Source organism: Triturus cristatus, chromosome 5_2 (assembly GCF_964204655.1).
Source record: "Triturus cristatus chromosome 5_2, aTriCri1.1, whole genome shotgun sequence".
Lineage (NCBI taxonomy): Eukaryota > Metazoa > Chordata > Amphibia > Caudata > Salamandridae > Triturus > Triturus cristatus.
Window position 1 is genome coordinate 928,826,041 of NC_140588.1, and position 19,950 is coordinate 928,845,990.

General features: G+C 48.3%; 1 protein-coding gene across 2 annotated transcripts in view; it reads left to right on the plus strand.

Annotated features, from left to right (window-relative positions):
• Positions 1-19,950, plus strand: part of STAG2 (STAG2 cohesin complex component) — a 1,427,207-nt gene that overhangs the window by 416,329 nt on the left and 990,928 nt on the right. For both annotated transcript variants that reach the window (XM_085608133.1, XM_085608134.1), the window contains exon 10: positions 5,440-5,591. In XM_085608133.1, the coding sequence (XP_085464259.1) occupies positions 5,440-5,591 (152 nt within the window). The remainder of the gene's footprint in view (positions 1-5,439; positions 5,592-19,950) is intronic.

The following is a 19,950-nucleotide window of genomic DNA, read 5'->3' on the forward strand; positions in this document are numbered from 1 at the left end:
CGAACGCGACCCCTAATCTGCGTGCATCTCTACCAATCTTCCATTCTGGTCGTCGAAGCAGGCCTTCGGGCTGACCCGAGCCTTGGCATCTGGCTCATGGAAAGGACGCCATTTAAGAAGTGTCCTCGATGTGGGTCGAAGTTTCCCCACATCGACCTGCATGAGGTGTGTAACCTCTGCCTCTCTCCCGAGCACGAGGCCAGAGACTGTCCCGCTTGTGCCTCCTTCCGCTCGAAGAAGACCATCCGGGATCGCCGAGCTCGAAGGACCATGGCTCGCTCATCGAGTTCGATCCCAGACGACATTTTCCACGATGGTGTCTGTGCCAGAGGAGCGGGTCGAAGAAGAGCTCATCAGCGCCTCTGAAGCCGATGACTCCGTCGAATAAGTGACTCCAGCTCAACGGGTTGTAAGTACAGACGTCGATCCCGACCCACTCCCTACAACAACAAAGGCTTCGGTCACACCTTCGAGCTCAGGTGCACACCGACACGCTGCTTCCCATGCCCCGCCCTCGGGCCAGGCACAGAAGCCTACCAAGCCTTCCGGCGACTCGGGCTCGAGTTTGCCTGCTACCGGTGCCCAAACTCAATCATCGGCACCGAAAAAGAAGCCCCACCCATCCTCGGGGCCGACTGCTATTTCAACCCCGAAGCCTTCTGGACCGAAGACTCCCAACTATTGACTCCCCAGCACCGAAAAAACACTGAGCCGACGAAGAAGCCACTCCCCAAAGATTCAGACTCGCGCTCTTCGGAGCCGAAAAAGGCATCGACACCGAAAAAACACACAGAATCCGACAAATCGCATGGCTCCAAGCCCAAAACAGCTCCACAGCCAGCGCCCAAAAAGCCCTCGTTGCAGACACCGAACAAAAAACATTAACTAAAGACCTTAAAACCGGTCAATTGACTCTCAGTTCCAGGAAAAGAGCACTAGACATGCCTGCACCAGCTCCACCACCTAAAAAGAGGAATATAGCCTCATCACCTCTTAGGGTACCCTCTCCACCTCTACCACCACCACCTCCTCCTCCACCTCCACCCCTCCTCCACCTCCACCCCTCCCACACCTCCACCCCTCCCACCTAGGTCTCCTATGCCGTCCCCTCCACCAGTAGATGATGACAACACATATGATGAGACAGGGGACGGTGACAACATGCCAATAGATGACCCCAGTCCTCCAGCCTCCCCTGACCCATGGGATGACTATAATACGCCTGATGTCCCTAATGTACCACAAGAGGACATCTACTCCTCTAGGCCACCACCAGAAGATTCCATGGGGTTTAATCAACTAATACACCAGGCTGCCCAGTACCACGGGGTTGACCTCCATACAGATCCAGTCGAAGATGATTTTTTAATGGACACTTTCGATACGACCCAAAGGTCCACATCCACTTTGCCCATGCTCAAAGGGGTGATCAAACACGCTAATTAAAGACCCTGTCAGGACTAGAATCATCAATCCTAGAATTGAGAAGAAATACAAAGCTGCCCCTACAGACCCAGCTTACATTAGGGGCCCTGTCCCATTAGACTCCATGGCCGTCTCAAATGCTAGGAAACGGGCTAATTCGCAGACAACAGGTGATGCACCTCCACCGACAGTCTAAACTCCTGGACGCCTCTGACAAAAGAACAGCGTCCCAGACAGCTAATATTTGGCGCATCGCAAATACTCAAGCCCCGTTAGCCAGATACAATAGGGCTCACTATATGAGTTAGAGTCCCTGCTCCAACACCTCCCTGACAAATACAAACATAAGGCCAACGACCTAATACAAGAGGGTAAAATTATCACCAACACCTCTATCCGGTGTGCTCTTGATGTAGCAGATACCGCGTCCAGAGCAGTGAACACAAGCGTCCTTCTTCGCAGGCACGCGTGGCTACGCATTTCCGGGTTTAAACCTGAGGTGCAAAGCTCTATACTAAATCAACCATTCGACCAGCAACACCTCTTTGGCCCTAATGTTGATGCGTCCCTTGAGAAGATGAAAAAGGACACATACAGCCAAATCAATGGGATCCTTGCAATCGCAAGCTCCCAGACGTTCTTTTCGCCGCTCATCCTACAGGGGCAACTCCAGAGGATATTCGTCTGACACCCCATCCACCTCCTACAAGTCTCCCACCCAATCCACCTTCACCAGACGTTAACACAGAGGAGGATACCTAGGTAACATTAACAAAGGCAGAGGCAAGACGAACAACACCCGCTCTGCCTCCACCCCTGCCCAATGACTTCCTCCGCTCCCCCCGGACCATTCCACGCCTGTCGGGGGAAGACTACACATATACATACATTCAGACCACTTCCAAATGGTAACACTTCAGCAGGTCTTCCCTCTGCTTTCCCAGGGAGACTTCCTTGCTACTCTAGACCTCAAGGACGCCTATTTCCACATTCCCATTCACAGTGCTCACAGAAAATATCTAAGATTCGTAGTGGACGGTCAGCACTATCAATTCAAGGTGCTCCCATTCGGAGTCACCACAGCACCAAGAGTGTTCACCAAGTGCCTAGCAGTAGTGGCAGCACATCTAAGAAGACAAAACCTACATGTCTTCCCATATCTAGACGACTGGCTCCTAAGGCAAATCGTACAATCGGTGTGTACAACAAACACACTCACGCCACTATTCAACAACTCCACAACCTGGGATTCACAATAAATCGCGCCAAGTCTCCAAGAGTGCTTAGCACGCCAAAGGAACCAGGCTCAAGGTCAGCTAACAGATCTGGTGTCTGCAGTGGTGGAACACCAAGAACCTTTCCAAGGGGCGACGATTCCTCGAGCCAGTTCCTCAAATAGTCATGACCGCGGACGTGTCGCTCTCTGGCTGGGGAGCTCACCTACTACATCACACCATGCAGGGCAGGTGGACACCTCAACAAAAGTTATTCCACATCAACCATTTGGAGTTACTAGCCAGATTCCTAGCCTTAAAAGCATGTCAAAAACTTATATCAGGCAAGACTGTCTTGGTCCGCACCGACAACTTGACAGCCATGTATTACATCCAAAAACAAGGCGGGACACTCTCTGCAGCTCTCTCAACATGCACAGAGCATATGGAGGTGGGCTATACCTCAGAACATTTTTCTCCTAGCCCAACATGTCCCAGGAGTCCAAAACACAATAGCCGACTTCTTGAGCCGTCAAACAGAACAAATCCACGAGTGGGAACTTAATCCACAAGTTCTTCAACCGTTTTTTCAGACTTGGGGGCAACCACAGATAGACCTCTTCGCCACATTAAAACGCCAAATGCCCAAACTTCACCGCCAGGTATCCTCACCCATTGTCCAAAGGCAATACGATATGGATGAACTGGTCAGGCAGATTTACGTACGCTTTTCCGCCTCTCCCACTCATTCCACTAGTGGTGCGCAAACTACAACAACACTCATCCTAGTTGCTCCACCTTGGGCCAGAAAGCCATGGTACACCACACTGCTGGAACTCTCAGTAGTTCCGCACTAAAAACTACACCTCTCTCCACGCCTCTTATCCCAGAACCATGGAGAGATTCAACACCCAGACCCAGCTCAGCTCAACCTAGCGATCTGGCTCCTGAAATCCTAGAATTTGGTTAACTTAACCTTTCTCCTGTCTGTATGAACGTCATCAAAGAAGCTAGACGGCCTACCACTAGAGCATGCTATGCAGCCAAGTGGAAAAGATTCGTAGTATACTGCCATAACAACACTAATCCCCTAGATGTCTATCCAACACATCATAGGCTACTTACTACACCTCCAAAGATGCAACTTAGCCTATACTTCTATCAGATTGTAGATATGCTGCTATGGCAGCAAGATGCAAAATAGACAGCACCTCTCACTTTTCAGGGTACCTGCCATAAAGGCCTTTATGGAGGGACTCAAGATAATAATTCCCCCCCAGAGTACCACCTTTCCCTGTGTGGAATTTGAACATCGTTCTCAAAAGACTAATGGGTCCTCCATTTGAACTCCTACATAAATGTGAGCTACAATTCTTAACATGGAAAACTGCTTTCCTTGTAGCCATTACTTCTCTACGAAGAGTTAGTGAACTACAAGCACTAATCATTCAAGAACCCTTTCTCCAGATGCATCTTAATAAAGTTGTTCTCCGGACTAATCCTAAGTTCCTCCCTAAAGTCATTTCTCCCTTCCACCTCAATCAATCTGTAGAGCTGCCTGTATTCTTCTCACAGCCACAAACTGTTGCAGAAAGAGCTCTTTACACCTTAGATCTCAAAAGAGCACTACTATACTACATAGAACAAAAACCTTTCGTAAGACCAAACAACTGTTCGTGTCTTTCTCACCACCACACAAAGGCAACTTCATCAAAATCTGGGATAGCTAGGTGGATTGTCAAATGCATACAGATTTGTTACCACAAAGCAAAACGTACATTATCTGTTCCTCCTAAAGCCCACTCTACACGAAAGATAGGGGCTTCAATGGCATTTTTAGGCAACATTCCCTTAGATGATATCTGCAGAGCAGCTACATGGTCTACACCGCACACATTCACAAAACACTACTGTGTTGATGTGCAAACTAAACATCAGGCTAGTGTGGGCCAGGCTGTTCTCAAAACACTATTTCAAACTACTGCAGCAGATACTGGTGGTCACCGCTAGGTGTGGATACTGCTTTACGATCTATGCACAGTGTGTAATCTGCAGCTCATATGCCTCGAACAGAATATGCTATTTACCAGTATGCATGTGTTCTTGGCATTTAGAGCTGCAGATCTACACACGCCCACCCGCCTCCCCGGCTACCTTTATCTGTTCCAGTATTATCTTACTTGGATACACCACACATGGGCATCTTTCCTGTTTCTTACTAAGCTCCATCATTTCCCTGCTGGCGAAAAACAATCTGAGGATGGAGTGGATGCCCATGCGCACTATGATCCAAAGGAGGAGTCACATACCTCGTGACTTCCAAAGACTTTCCAAGACAAAAACAAGTGCAAACATCCGGGCCCAACAGCAGATGGCGATCTATGCACAGTGTGTAGATCTGCAGCTCTACATGCCAAGAACAGATGCATACTGGTAAGTAGCATATTCCTTTTTAGAAATACCTTTTCTATTAATTTGCAGTGATTTGGGGATATTTAATCTACGGTCTTGTTGAGGTACTACTCAATTGTTTTTTTCCTGGGTGCGAGCATGAGTCATACAATGAACAATAAAATGAAAGCATTCTTCAGAAAAAAACTCATTAAGGCAGGAGAGTACACAACATTTAAATCTATAATAATGCAAGCTGCAAACTCCGTGTTATAGGTAAGTAATGATTACTTATCTCCTAATATCAAGGAGATAAATCCAGATATTAAAATTGACATTTCTCTGTGTTGTCTGATTAAAGTTGATTAGTTACTTTTTTACTTTAATTCCTATGTTTTATTTTGCATAGCTATGAAATTAATGACCGCATTGGTGAACGTAGCTCTAAATCTTAGTATTAACATGGACAATACACAGCGGCAATATGAAACTGAACGAAACAAAACAATTGGAAAACGAGCAAACGATAGGCTTGAGTTGCTACTACAAAAAAGAAAAGAGGTAAGGGCTTTTCTTACACTGCTTTGTTTGAATTATTTAAAATTCTCGCCGTCTGAATTTTCCGGTGTACTGATTGTTTCAAAAAGGGAATTTAAAGGTATCCACTGCTAGAAGAAATTTACCTGGGCTGCATCCATTCAGTTTTGTGTACAAATTGAATCATTATTGAAAGGCCGTAGAAGAAAAGTTGTTGATGAGCTGGAAAGAAGGTAGAGAAAGTGAGTAAAGGGCATGAAAGAAAAGTGGAAAGAACTCTTAATGAAACATTTGATATTTATCAGCTAACTCTACCTTTAGTTTTATTACATTATGATTATACCCTCACGTTTCTTGATTTTATTTTTTTAAATGTCCCTATAAGGACAAAATATTAAATAACAGCATCCTTATGTCGAGAACAGTTGTGGGTCTCCTGAGATTGTTTAGAGGGGTTTGTGGTGTTTATGGGATCCCTAGGGCTGCAAACTAATAAACAGTCTTTTATTATGATCTGTGGCTGCCCTAAGGGGAAAACAAGACCATTCTATATTGAAGGCGCTAGATTAAAGACTGAATACGTTTACATATTTGGGGCTACCCTTTGACAATGAGTGTAACTGGAAACATCTAGGCCACGCTAGAGACACCCAATTTCAACAAAATGTGGCGGCTATTTACAAGTTTGCTAAAAAGCTAGGATCTTCTCCCATGGGTGCACTGCTCAATATATACAAGGCCAGATGTGTTAAAGCTACCAACTATGGAGCAGGTACCTGGGGTAAACACTGGAGCCACCACAATTGCAGGTTGTTGAAAATAAATTTGTACGCAAACTGCTTCGATTACTCAGGCCCGTACCAGAATCCATATGTGTGAGAAAGTGCCCTCTTCCTGCATGGTTGCCCCCACTTTTTGCTGAACTGCTGATGTACTTTGACTGTGTGCCCTGGGCTTCTGCCAATCAGGTATCCAGTGCCTATGTTCTTTCCCTAAAATTGCATCTAAGACCAAACCCAATTGGCCCTCTCTGGCCACAGGTCAGTCCCTGGTAAAGAGTACCAAAAGTTCCCAGGGCACTGTGACCAGGGAAGGCCTCTAAGGGCTGCAGCACTTAATTTGCCTCCCTTAGAGGCCCTGTACCTTTCACGCACACCCTGTCTTTGCAGGCTGCGTGTTCTGGTGCAGAACAAAGTGAAGAGTTGGCATGGCACACATTCCTGTGTGCCATGCCTACAACTCACTGCCCTGGCATAGATCAGCCACCCCTCTAGCTGGGTGCACTGTAGCAGTTGTGAGGGTACAGGTGCATGAGCCCTGCCCCCCTACAGTGTCTAAGTCCATTCTTAGACATTGTAAGTGCAGTAATGCCATTAAGAGTATATGGTGCTGGGAGTTTTACGAACTCAACAGTACCATAATAGCTTTACTGAAACCTGAGAAGTTTGGTATTAATCTTCTCAGCACATTAAACCCACATTGACGCCAGTGTGGGATTTAATGAAAAATGCACTCGGAAGGCATCTTGGAGATGCCCCCTGAAAAACGACCCAACAATGCACATCCGGGGACGAGGTACCAAGCCTCCTCCCCCAGGATGGGCAGGGTCCACGAAGGGGGAGCTTCAAAGGCTTGCCCCTTGTGTGAGCTTCCCCAGGCCATTTGCTGCTTCAAGCAACTGGCCCTCACTGTTTCTGACCCCCACTTTGGTCGGGAGAATCAGTGGGAAAACCAAGTGAGGAACGTAGGTGTGTCCCCTTTGCCAACCCCATCTTTCGGCTGCGGGAGGAGAGGTGAAGCACAACTGTCAGTCCCCGCTATCTTACAGATGGGGTGGGACCCAGCCAACCAGTGAGGCATATGCCCCCCTCCCGCTGGAGGCTGGCATAATACGGGGTGTACTCACCCCAAGGAAGGGATCCATTGGTCCCAACCTTTACTTACCTGTAACGACCCTAAATCTTGTATTTAGGGGCACCCCTGAACCTTGCCGCCTCATACGAGAACCGAGCAAGAAGAAAAGGACTGAAGAGCAGTGCTGAAGCTAAGAAGAGGGTGCCCAGTGACCTCAAGAACCCAGAGGACCTGCCTTGCCTTCCACAGAAAAGACGGTCACCCACAGACTCTGGCTCCGGCCAAATCTGCAAGCCTGCACCACTCTGCACCCGACGGCCCGAGTTCGAGTGGCCCAACACCACGAGGAGGTCTCCCCGGCGATCCTGATTTGAGATCTTTTGATCTCTGACCTACCTCGACCCTCTCCACAACGCCTGCAGATTTTCTGGAGAAAGCGACCCCCACCCCCAAACGTAAACGGAGCTGGGAAGAAAACCCAACGCCTAAAGACACTACTGCACCCGAAGTCACACGGCCTTGGGTGGCCCAACCTAGTGCGTCCCAGCATCCCCAGGCATCCCAACTTACCTCTACCACTGGCGGTCACCTCCAGAAGATCAAAACCAGCGAATCGGCTTTGAAACCAACAGGGCACCCAGCTGCCCCTGCGTCGCTGCGGGTGTACTTGGGGTGCTAACTCAGATACCCCTTTGCCCTGAGCCTAACACCAGGAGCTTTGCTCCTACCCTTTGGCCTGCTCGTGAGCAGCCACCAACCGAATGCCCCCTATCCCCCTTTGGATAACATCGAGCCTCAGCACTCTGCACCCGCTGCCCTAGTGTTGCTGCGTGTGCTTTGAGAGTGCATCCTTGACCCTGGGGGAACCCTTGTTCTAACCCCTGAAACTCAAACCCAAAGACAGAGTACTTACCAGTTAACCGAATACTTCATTTCTCTCCATAGGAATACATTGACTGTTTTTCTTTGAAAAATGTTCTGATTGTGGAGTTGATTTGTATGAAAACCTAAAACTACAACTGTGCAAAACTGATTTTACTTGTTCTCTAGGAAATGCCCCAGTGTGATATCTAGGCATATCACAGTGAGTAGAAAAAGTAACTTAAAAAGTAATCGGAAAAGTAATGTTCGAGGCATATGAGCTGCAGAATTCACTTGGTGCATAGATCGCCATCTGGTGTTGGGCTCGGATGCTTGCGCCTTGTTGTCTTGGAAGAAGTCTTTTGTAGTCACGAGATAGGTGACTCCTCCCTTGGAAAATAGTGCACATGGGCATAGACTCCATCCTCAGATTGTTTTTTTCCGCCATCCGGGTTCGGATGTAACTTCTGCGCTCAGTTTCGGTACTATTATCCAAACCTTTTCGACGCTCAAACCATTAAAAACTCAACGGTATTGTTTTGTTCGCGTGCCCTTTGACACGCTTCTCAAATACCCTATTCCAGTCGTCGACTGGGGCCGCTGGGCCTATCGACGCCTGTCAGGCTTACGGCTAATGGAAAGGTCTCCATTTAAAAAAAGCCCCAGTGTGGAGCTAAATTCCCTCACAGCGACCAACACAAGGTCTGTAACCTCTGTCTCTCGGCCGAGCAGAGTAATTGCCAGGCCTGCTCCTCTTTTCGATCCAAAAAGACTATCCGTGATTGCCGGGCCCGAAGACACGGAATGGCGCAACAAGCAGCTCCGGTGCCGGAAGACATCTTCAGCGAAGGCCCCGATGTCCCGGAGGATCTGGAAATCGTTTCCGAGGCAGACGACTCAGATGACCACATCACTCCAGGTCAACGAGTGAGTACAACTGCTCCTACCCCAACCCCACCTGGAAAAAAAAGGCTTCGGTCAAGACTTCGCCTGCTGGCCCCAGTCGCGACCGAAAGAAAGCTTCAGAAGCCCCGCCCCCGGGCCCGGTTCAGAAGACAAAGGGGGAAGCCTTCCGGCGGCTCGGCACCGACCAAACCGCGTATAAGTGCCCCGCAGTCACAATCGGCTCTGAAGCCGGGAGCGCATCAAACTCCCGCAGTCCCCAGAAAACAATCTGCACCGAGCACCTCTGCGTCGAAAGAAAAGGCCTTGGATCCGAAACCAAAAAATTCAGAGCCGAAAAAGATTTCGACATCGAAGTCCAAGGATCCAAAAACACCTTCAAAGGCTCCAGAGCAGAAATCTAAACCTCGCTTGGACCTGAAAAAATCAGCGCCGAAAGTGACTACTGAAGAGTAACAACTTTTTCGACCGGATCCCATCGATCCGAAGCAAAAAACACTCCAAGTGGACCTCAAAACAGGACATGTGGTCAATGTTCCACAAAAGAGGAGGGAATTGGAGACCCCCAACATCCCTGAGGTGCCTCCAAAGAAAAGAGACTGTGCTACTTCACCTCTATGACCCTCTTCTTCTGTTCTTCCTCCTAAGCCTTTCTGGCCACCACACTCTCCCATAATTCCACCATACTCCCCACCACAGGATGATGATTTAGGGGGTGGGGGAGGGAACAATGACCCTTTCACTGACCCTGATGATGACAAAGATGTACCACAGGACGATTAGGATGATTATGATGACCCAGTAGACCTTCCAGACACCAATGCATACCCAACAAAGCCATCTCCCCCATAAGAAAATATTGGTTTTAGCCAGCTTATAGACGGGGCTGCCCAGTACCATGGTGTTCAAATGTATTCAGACCCCGCAGAGGAGGACTTCCTAATAGACACTTTTGCACAGTCACAAAAAACTGTACAAACTTTACCAATGCTAAAAGGTGTCATTAAACACGCCCCTGCCATATTCAAAGACCCTGTAAGGGCTAGAATTCTCAACCCCAGAATTGACAAAAAATATAAACTCGCTTCCTATGATCCTACCTACATCAAGGGTCAACTACCTTTACATTCTTTAGTGGTCACCAATGCTAGAAAATGTGCCAACTCTCAAACCTCCTTTGATGCTCCCACCTCCGGACAAGGAGTCTAAATTATTAGATGCTTCAGGCAAACGAGTTGCTGCCCAAGCAGCTAATTACTGGAGGATAGCCAATGCGCACCCATTACTTGCCAGGTATGATAGGGCTCATTACGACCAGCTAGAAACCCTATTGCAGCATTTGTGGAGTGGTGTGGCTCACTGGTTAGAGGCAGCAGACCCGGAAGCAGAGGACGCCCCGGGACCAGGGTTCAATTCCCGACGCGGCAGGGTCGTTGACCAGGGCCAGCGGACTCGATAATTCTCGCCTCGTTGCCTACTCTAACCAGGGATCACACTCGGCAACTCTGGGCATTAGCTTGCCTCATCTCCACAACGGCCCCCCACATTTGCCGGGGATGCCTGGTTTCACCTTGGAGATACCCAGGAGGGATCATCTCACAGGGATAGCCAGGACTGGTTCCCCAGCGGTCTACAGCGCCAGGACGCCTCAGGGCAGCAGTGCGCTTTACAAGACACATACATTTACATTACATTTACATTTGCCTCATCAATATAAGCCCAAGGCCAATGATTTGATTCAAGAGGTCTAATTAATAACTAATCCATCAATCAAGTGTGCCATTGATGCAACAGACACCGCATCCAGGTCCATTAACACTAGTGTGTTACTGAGGAGACATGCCTGGTTGCGCATCTCTGGCTTCAAACAGGAGGAACAAACCACTATCCTCAATCACCCGTTCAATCATGAACAACTGTTTGGCCCAGCTGTCGATACAGCTTTAGAAAAAATTAAAAAGGACACGGAGACTGCTAAATGCATCGGAGCATTACAGTCTCCATCCACACGAGGTTCCTTTTGGCGCTCCTTCTATAGAGGCGCATCCAAAAATATCAGTGCAGACACTGCTTCCTCATACAAAAACCCCTCACAAACATCCCCTAACAGGGGATATTTTAGAGGTGGATACAGAGGAAAAAACAAAGGAAGAGGCCGAGGTAACAACAAAACTCGCGCCTCTCCCTCTAATAAACAGTGACTTCCCTTCAGACCATTCCACTCGGTCGGAGGGAGACTCTCACAGTTCCTACCTGTCTGGAAATCCATCACCACAGACAAGTGGGTAAGCCAAATAACCCAATATGGTTACTGCCTGGAACTTACAGCAAATCCACCCAACATACCACCCAAGAAGCGTCCAATGTCCACGGAACATCTGACACTCCTCAAACAGGAAGTTCTTTCACTGCTTCAAAAGTTTACTCGATTTCCTAATCCCCCCCCAAAAAGGACGGTACCCTAAAGCCAATATTGGATCCCAGACCCTTCAATCTCTACAGTCAGATCATTTTCACATGATCACTCTTCAACAAGTCCTTCCACTGCTTCAAGAAGGCGACTTACTTGCCACACTAGATCTCAAGGATGCCTACCATCACATTCCCATACACCCTGCTCACAGGAAATATCTCAGATTCATAGTGGATGGACAACACTATCCGTTCAAGGTCCTTCCATTTGGCGTGACCACAGCACCCAGGGTGTTCACAAAGTGCCTTGCAGTAGTAGCAGCACATTTGCGAAGACAGCAAATCCATGTATTTCCATACCTCGACTGGCTCATAAAAGCCAAGTCATACAACCAGTGTGTTCACCACACTCATCAAACCATTCAGCTACTACACAACTTTGGGTTCACAGTAAACTACACCAAGTCACACCTTCAACCCTCCTACATGCATCAGTATCTAGGAGCCACAATAGACACTTCCAAAGCTCTAGCATACCCCAATCCAACAAGGATAAACAGTATGCAAACCCTCCTCTCCAAGTTTCAGCCCCAACACACTCTCCCAGCACGAGTTTTTATGCAACTCATAGGAGTGATGGCCTCTTGCATTTTCATTGTACCTCATGCAAGACTTCAGATGTGCCCTTTACAGGAATGCTTAGCACATCAGTGGAACCATGCTCAAGGTCAACTTACAGATCTGGTGTTGGTGGACAGCTGCACACATTGCTCTCGCAGTGGTGGAAAACACAAAATCGTTCTAGAGGGCGACTGTTCCAAGAGCAGGTTCCACAGATAGTGCTAACAGCAGACGCATCACTCACCAGCTGGGGAGCCTATCTCCTAAACCACACGATTCAGGGCAGGTGGACCACTCAACAAAAACTGTTCCACATCAATTGAGATCTGAGATGGGACCTCTGTCCAGTCGGCAGGTTCGGAATCTGGGTGTCATAATTGATGAACAACTTTCAATGAGGCAGCAAGCGGTGAAAGTGTCATCCACTTCATTGACCATCCTCAAATGGCTTAGGTCCATGCTCTTATTACATCTAGGCTGGATTATGTCAATATTCTTTTTCTTGGAGCCAATAAGGATGTAGTACGTAAGCTGCAACTCGTCCAAAATGCGACGGCCAGGCAGCTCTGCAAGATTCCCAAAAGTGCTTCCATCTCAGGTGCTCTTTGTGAGCTGCATTGGCTCAGGGTTGAGAACTGCCTAAAGTTCAAAGCCCTGAGCTGTATGTTCAGAATCAACTGTGGCAATGCACCAAAATATCTGAAAGCTTTGGTTCAGCGTGATCTTCCCTCACGCACATTACGTTCAGCCTCACAAGCTAATTTTATTGTGCCAAGGATTAGACCGGCCCGGATGGGTGGCCGGTTGTTTTCTTATCTTGCCCCACGTTGTGGAACTCTCTTCCGAAGGTACTTCGGACTGAAATTAGTTACGTGATCTATCGCAAGGGCCTATAAACCTGGCTGTTTAATTTATAGATCTTTTCTTGTCTGTCTTTACCTTTTCAGGCGGCACCAGGAAACCCTTGGGTAGCTGTGTGCCTAATAAGAATAAATTAACAATAACAATTACCTAGACCTACTGGCAATTTTTCAAGCGTTAAAGTCGTTCCAAACACATACCTCAACAAAGCTGTTCTAGTTCGCACAGACAATATGACAGCAATGTATTACATACAGAAACAAGAAGGAACACACTCTTTGCAGCTGTCTCATCTAGCGCAAAGTATATGGAGATGGGCCATTCCACAAAACATATATCTTCTGTCAGAACATCTTCGAGGGGTGAACAATCAGATGGCGGATCTGTTAAGTCGTCAGACTCAACAGATACACGAATGGGAACTTCATCCGCAAGTTCTTCAACCCTTCTTCCAGATGTGGGGCCAACAAGACATAGATCTGTTCGCCACACATGCAAACGCAAAATGCCCAACCTTCGACGCCAGGTTCCCACACCCGTTGTCCAAGGGCAATGCGATATGGATGAACTGGTAAGGCAGATTTGCGTACGCTTTTCCGCCACTCCCGCTCATTCCACTAGTAGAACGCAAGCTCAAACAACAGTCTCTCAAAATGATCCTAGTTGCTCTCACATGGGCACGGCATCCATGGTTCACACTACTCGAACTCTCAGTAGTTCCACACCAAAATTTACGCCTCTCCCCAAAGCTGCTAACGCAGGACCATGGAGAGATAAGGCACCCAGATCCAGTGCAACTGAATCTAGCGATCTGGCTCTTGAAATCCTAGAGTTAGGTAACCTCAACCCACCACCGGACTGTATGAACATTATTAAAGCAGTCAGACACCCCACTACTAGAACTTGCCATCCAGCTAAATGGAAGAGATTTGTCATTTACTGCAATAACAACGTTGACCCATTGGATGCTTCAATTCAAAACATTATCTGCTATTTGGTACACCTACAAAGATACAATCTGGCATACTCATCGATAAGATTACATCTAGCTGCCCTTGCCGCCTACCTACAAAACAGACAACATTTGTCATTGTTTAGAGTGCCCGCTATCAAAGCCTTTATGGAAGGCCTTAAAAGGATAATTCCACCCAGACTGCCACTCTCTCCAGTGTAGAACCTAAACATTGTTCTTACTAGACTCATGGTTCCCCCATTTGAGCCTTTACAAAAATGCGAATTACAATTCCTTACATGGAAAGTAGCTGTTCGAGGCATATGAGCTGCAGATCACACACTGAGGATAAGATCGCCATCTGGTGTTGGGCTCGGATGATTGCAGGTTGTTGTTGTCTTCGGAAGAAGCCTTTGGTCACGAGGTTGGTGACTCCTCCCCTGGACAACAGTGCGCATGGGCATCCACTCCATCGTCAGATTGTTTTTTTCCGCCATTGGGTTCGGATGAACTTTTTTCCGCTCCAGCAGAAAACTTCTAGCAATCAATTTAACTCTTTAATCTTCATTCCATCGACTTCGAAATCAACTCGGACCGGTTCCGGAAGCGGCTGATGGACAGGACACCCTTCAAAAAATGCCCCCAGTGTGGAGCGAAGTTCCCCCACAGTGACCACCACGAGGTTTGTAACCTCTGCCTGTTGCCGGAACACAACGAGTCCACCTGTCCAGCTTGTGCCGCTTTCCGTTCGAAGAAGACCCTCCGGGACCGAAGAGCTCGACGCCATATTATGGCCAAACCAGCTCCAGAACCGGAGGACATCTTTGCTCAAGATGTTCCCGAAGACGACACCGAAGATCTCGAGATCGTGTCCGAGGCCGACGATTCCGATGACCTCATCACTCCAGGGCAGCGTGTGAGTACCACCCCCCCTGCCCCTGCCCCATCCAAAAAGACAGTGGTCAAGACTCCGCCAGCTGGGCCCAGTCGCGACCGGAAATCCTCTTCAGAAGCCCCGCCCTCGGGCCCGGCTCCGAAGACATCTAAGCCTGTAGGTGGCTCGGGCTCGAGCAAACCTCATATGATTGTGCCTTTAACACCCTCGGCACCGAAAAACCCACTGTTGGCACCGAAACAGGCTTCGAGACCGAAATCTCCTTCGGCACTGAAACGTTCCTCGGCACCGAAGTCTCCACTGGCGCCGAAACGTTCTTCGACATCGATGCCTAAAAGTCCCTCGGCACCGAAGCATACATCGGCACCGAAGCATACATCGGCACCGAAACATACATCGGCACCGAAAACTCCATCGGCTCCGAAAAATCCATCGGAACTGAAACATTCTTCGGCACCGAAAACATCATCGGCACCGAAAACTACGTCCACACCAAAAACAGCTCATAAAGACCCGAAGCGGGCGTCGCCGCCACCACCTTCGGAGCCAGATGAACTTTTTCGACCAGATCCTACTCAAAAGCGGATCTACATCAATCCTAACACTGGACATGTGACTGCCATCCCATATAAAAAACGGAAGCTGGACACTACACCTCCCCCAGCTCCCATACGGAAAAAGGACTGTGCCACTTCACCACTTCGTCCTTCTTCTCCTGTTTTACCTTCTAACCCGTCCCCCCCTCCTCCTCCTGTTTCTCCTTTACCTTTACCACCTCCCTATCATTCACCTCCTCCACAGGATGATAATGATGACTTAGGGGGAGGGGCGGACCCTGATTTATTTAATGATCCTGTTGATCCAACCGACCCGTTTACCTTTCCAGACACAGCACCGGTAGATGACTGGTCTTATCCAATGCCTGACATGCCTGACCCCACTACCTACCCCTCCAAGCCCTCCCCTCCTGATGACCACCTAGGGTTTGGCCAACTAATAAATAGGGCAGCAACGTTCCATGGTGTCACTATGCACACGGACCCCCTTGAGGAGGATTTTCTCCTCGATACCTTTGAGCAGTCACAAAAAACTGTTCATATACTTCCCATGATTAAAGGGGTTATAAAGCATGCCACTGACGTCTTTAAAGACCCTGTTCGAGCGAGGGTTCTCAACCCCCGCATCGAAAAAAAGTACCGACCAGCCCCGCAGGACCCTGCATACATTAAAGCCCAGCTCCCTTTAGACTCCTTGGTCGTATCAAATGCCAGGAAGCGCGTTAACTCACAGACAACTGGAGAAACGCCCCCCCCAGACAAAGAGTCTAAGCTTTTAGAGGCCTCAGGCAAACGAGTCGCCGCACAGGCGGCGAACCACTGGCGTATTGCCAATACCCAGGCCCTGTTAGCTCGGTATGACAGGGCACATTATGACCAACTTGAGGACCTTATGCAACATCTGCCTGAACCCTTTAAGTCCCAGGCCACTGACCTCATTCAAGAAGGCAAATTAATATCTAATGCCTCCATTAAATGCGCCTTAGATGCAGCAGACACTGCTTCTAGGGCGGTCAATACTAGCGTCTTACTCAGACGACATGCCTGGCTCCGTATTTCCGGTTTTAAACCGGAGGTTCAAACCGCAATTCTGGCTCAACCTTTCAACCAAGAGCAGTTATTTGGCCCTGCAGTGGATACTGCATTAGAAAAAATGAAGAAGGATAATGAAACTGCCAAGTCTATGGGAGCACTGCAGTCTCCTCAAAACCGGGGTTCCTTTCGTCGCTCCTTTTATAGAGGAGGCTCCAAAAACACATCAACTGAGACCACGTCCACCTTTAAAAATTCTGGACAAACATCCCCTAACAGAGGTTATTTCCGGGGAGGTTATAGGGGAAACAATAACAAAGGCCGAGGGCGGGGCAATAACAACAACACCCGCACCTCCCCAGCCACCAAACAGTGACTTGCCACCACTCCCCCCGGACCATTCCACTCCGGTCGGGGGGCGACTCCAACAATTCCTACCTGTCTGGACTTCCATCACCACAGACAGATGGGTAAGACAAATTATCCAGTCTGGCTACTGCCTCGAACTCGTACAATCCCCCCCAAACATACCACCCAAACAACGCCCAATGTCCTCACATCATCTCTCTCTCCTCAAACAAGAAGTTCAATCCCTGTTACAAAAACATGCGATAGAACCAGTCCCCCTTCAACATCAGGGAAAAGGGGTATATTCTCTATACTTCCTCATTCCCAAGAAGGACAAAACACTAAGGCCCATACTGGACCTCAGACTACTAAACCAGTATATACATTCGGATCATTTTCATATGACCACTCTCCAACAAGTCCTCCCACTCCTACAACAGGGAGACTTCCTTGCCACATTAGACCTCAAGGACGCATACTTTCACATCCCTATGCATCCCGCTCACAGAAAATATCTACGATTTGTGGTAGATGGGCAACACTATCAATTTACAGTTCTCCCATTCGGAGTAACAACAGCACCCAGAGTGTTCACCAAGTGCTTAGCAGTCGTGGCAGCGCACCTCAGAAGACAACAGATCCATGTCTTCCCCTATCTGGACGATTGGCTCATAAAAGCCAATACATACCAAAAATGCGTTCTCCACACTCATCGCACGATTCAAACTCTCCACGATTTGGGATCCACTATCAACTACCCCAAATCCCACCTACAACCCTCCCACTTACATCAGTATCTAGGAGCAACCATAGATACATCCAAGGCCATTGCTTATCCCAGCACTGCCAGGATAGCCAGTATACAAAATCTCATCTCTCAGTTTCAAACTCATCCATCTCTTCCAGCAAGAGTGTTCATGCAGCTCCTAGGCATGATGGCGTCATGCATCTCCATAGTCCCATACGCACGACTTCAAATGCGTCCCTTACAGGAATGTTTAGCACAACAGTGGAACCAAGCTCACGGACAACTTACCGATCTGGTGTTGGTGGACAGTCGCTCACTTCCCTCACTGAAATGGTGGAACACCATCAACCTGTCCAAAGGGCGACCGTTCTTAGAGCCTCTTCCACAAGTTGTGCTAACTACCGACGCATCTCTCACGGGGTGGGGAGCCCACCTCCTTCACCATACCACTCAGGGCAGATGGACCAGTCAACAAAAACTGCTCCACATCAACCACCTGGAACTCTTAGCAGTGTTCCTAGCACTAAAATCCTTTCAAGTTCACCTAAAGAACAAAACTGTCCTCATACGCACAGACAACATGACGACAATGTATTACATACAGAAACCGGGAGGGACACACTCTCCCCAACTGTCCCAACTGGCACAGCAAATCTGGAGATGGGCAATTCCCCAAAACATCTATCTGTTAGCAGAACATCTCCCAGGGATCCACAATCAAGTGGCCGACCTCCTAAGTCGCCACACACAGCAGATCCACGAATGGGAACTACACCCCAAGGTTCTACTCCCCTTCTTCCAAAAGTGGGGACAACCAGACATAGACCTGTTCGCCACTCCCGAAAACACAAAATGCCCAACCTTCGCCGCCAGGTTTCCACACCCACAGTCCAAGGGCAATGCCCTATGGATGAACTGGTCAGGCAGATTTGCGTACGCCTTTCCGCCTCTCCCACTAGTTCCGTTTGTGGTACGCAAACTGAAACAACAGTCACTAACACTAATACTAGTGGCTCCCACTTGGGCACGTCAACCGTGGTTCACCACGCTTCTAGAACTATCCTTAGTTCCACATCAAAGGCTACGCCTCTCCCCGGATCTATTAACCCAGAACCATGGAGAAATCAGACACCCAGATCCTCAAACACTGAACCTAGCGATCTGGCTCCTGAGGTCTTAGAGTTCGGTTACCTCAATCTCCCTCCAGACTGTATGAATATCATAAAGGAAGCCAGACGCCCTACTACTAGAGCGTGTTATGCCGCTAAATGGAAACGATTTGCCATCTACTGCGCTAATAATGACATACATCCATTGGACGCTTCCATCCAAAACATCATTTGCTATCTACTACACTTGCAAAGATGCAATCTAGCGTATTCCTCTATACGTTTACACCTAGCAGCCTTGGCAGCCTACTTGCAAAATAGGCAACACCTGTCCCTTTTTAAGGTACCTGCCATCAAAGCGTTTATGGAAGGTCTCAAAAGAATCCTTCCCCCAAGATTGCCACCTGCACCAGTGTGGAATCTCAATGTGGTTCTAACAAGACTCATGGGTCCCCCATTTGAACCTATGCACAAATGTGAATTACAATTCCTAACATGGAAGGTAGCTTTCCTTATCGCAATCACTTCCCTACGCAGAGCAAGTGAAATACAAGCCCTTACACTAGAGGAACCTTTCTTACAACTACACCGTAACAGAGTGGTTCTTAGGACAAACCCTAAATTTCTTCCAAAAGTGATTTCCCCTTTCCACCTTAACCAATCAGTAGAGCTACCGGTCTTTTTCCCAAACCCAGACTCCGTAGCTGAAAGGGCCCTACATACCTTAGATGTCAAAAGAGCCTTGCTTTATTACATCGACAGGACAAAACCCTTTCGAAAGACAAAACAACTCTTTGTTGCTTTCGCACCACCACATAAAGGCAACCCAATCTCCAAATCAGGTATAGCCCGGTGGATAGTTAAATGCATCCAAATATGCTACCTCAAGGCTAAACGTACACTTACAGTTCCCCCAAGGGCGCACTCCACCCGTAAAATAGGGGCTTCTATGGCCTTCTTAGGTAACATTCCCTTAGAAGACATTTGCAAGGCAGCCACGTGGTCTACCACGCATACCTTCACTAAACACTATTGTGTTGATGTGCAGGCCAAACAACAGGCCTCCGTGGGCCAGGCTGTCCTAAAAACTTTATTTCAAGCTGCTGCAACGGATACAGGCGACCACCGCTAAGGGGAAGCACTGCTGTATAATCTATCCTCAGTGTGTGATCTGCAGCTCATATGCCTCGAACGGAATATGCTACTTACCAGTATGCATCTGTTCTTGGC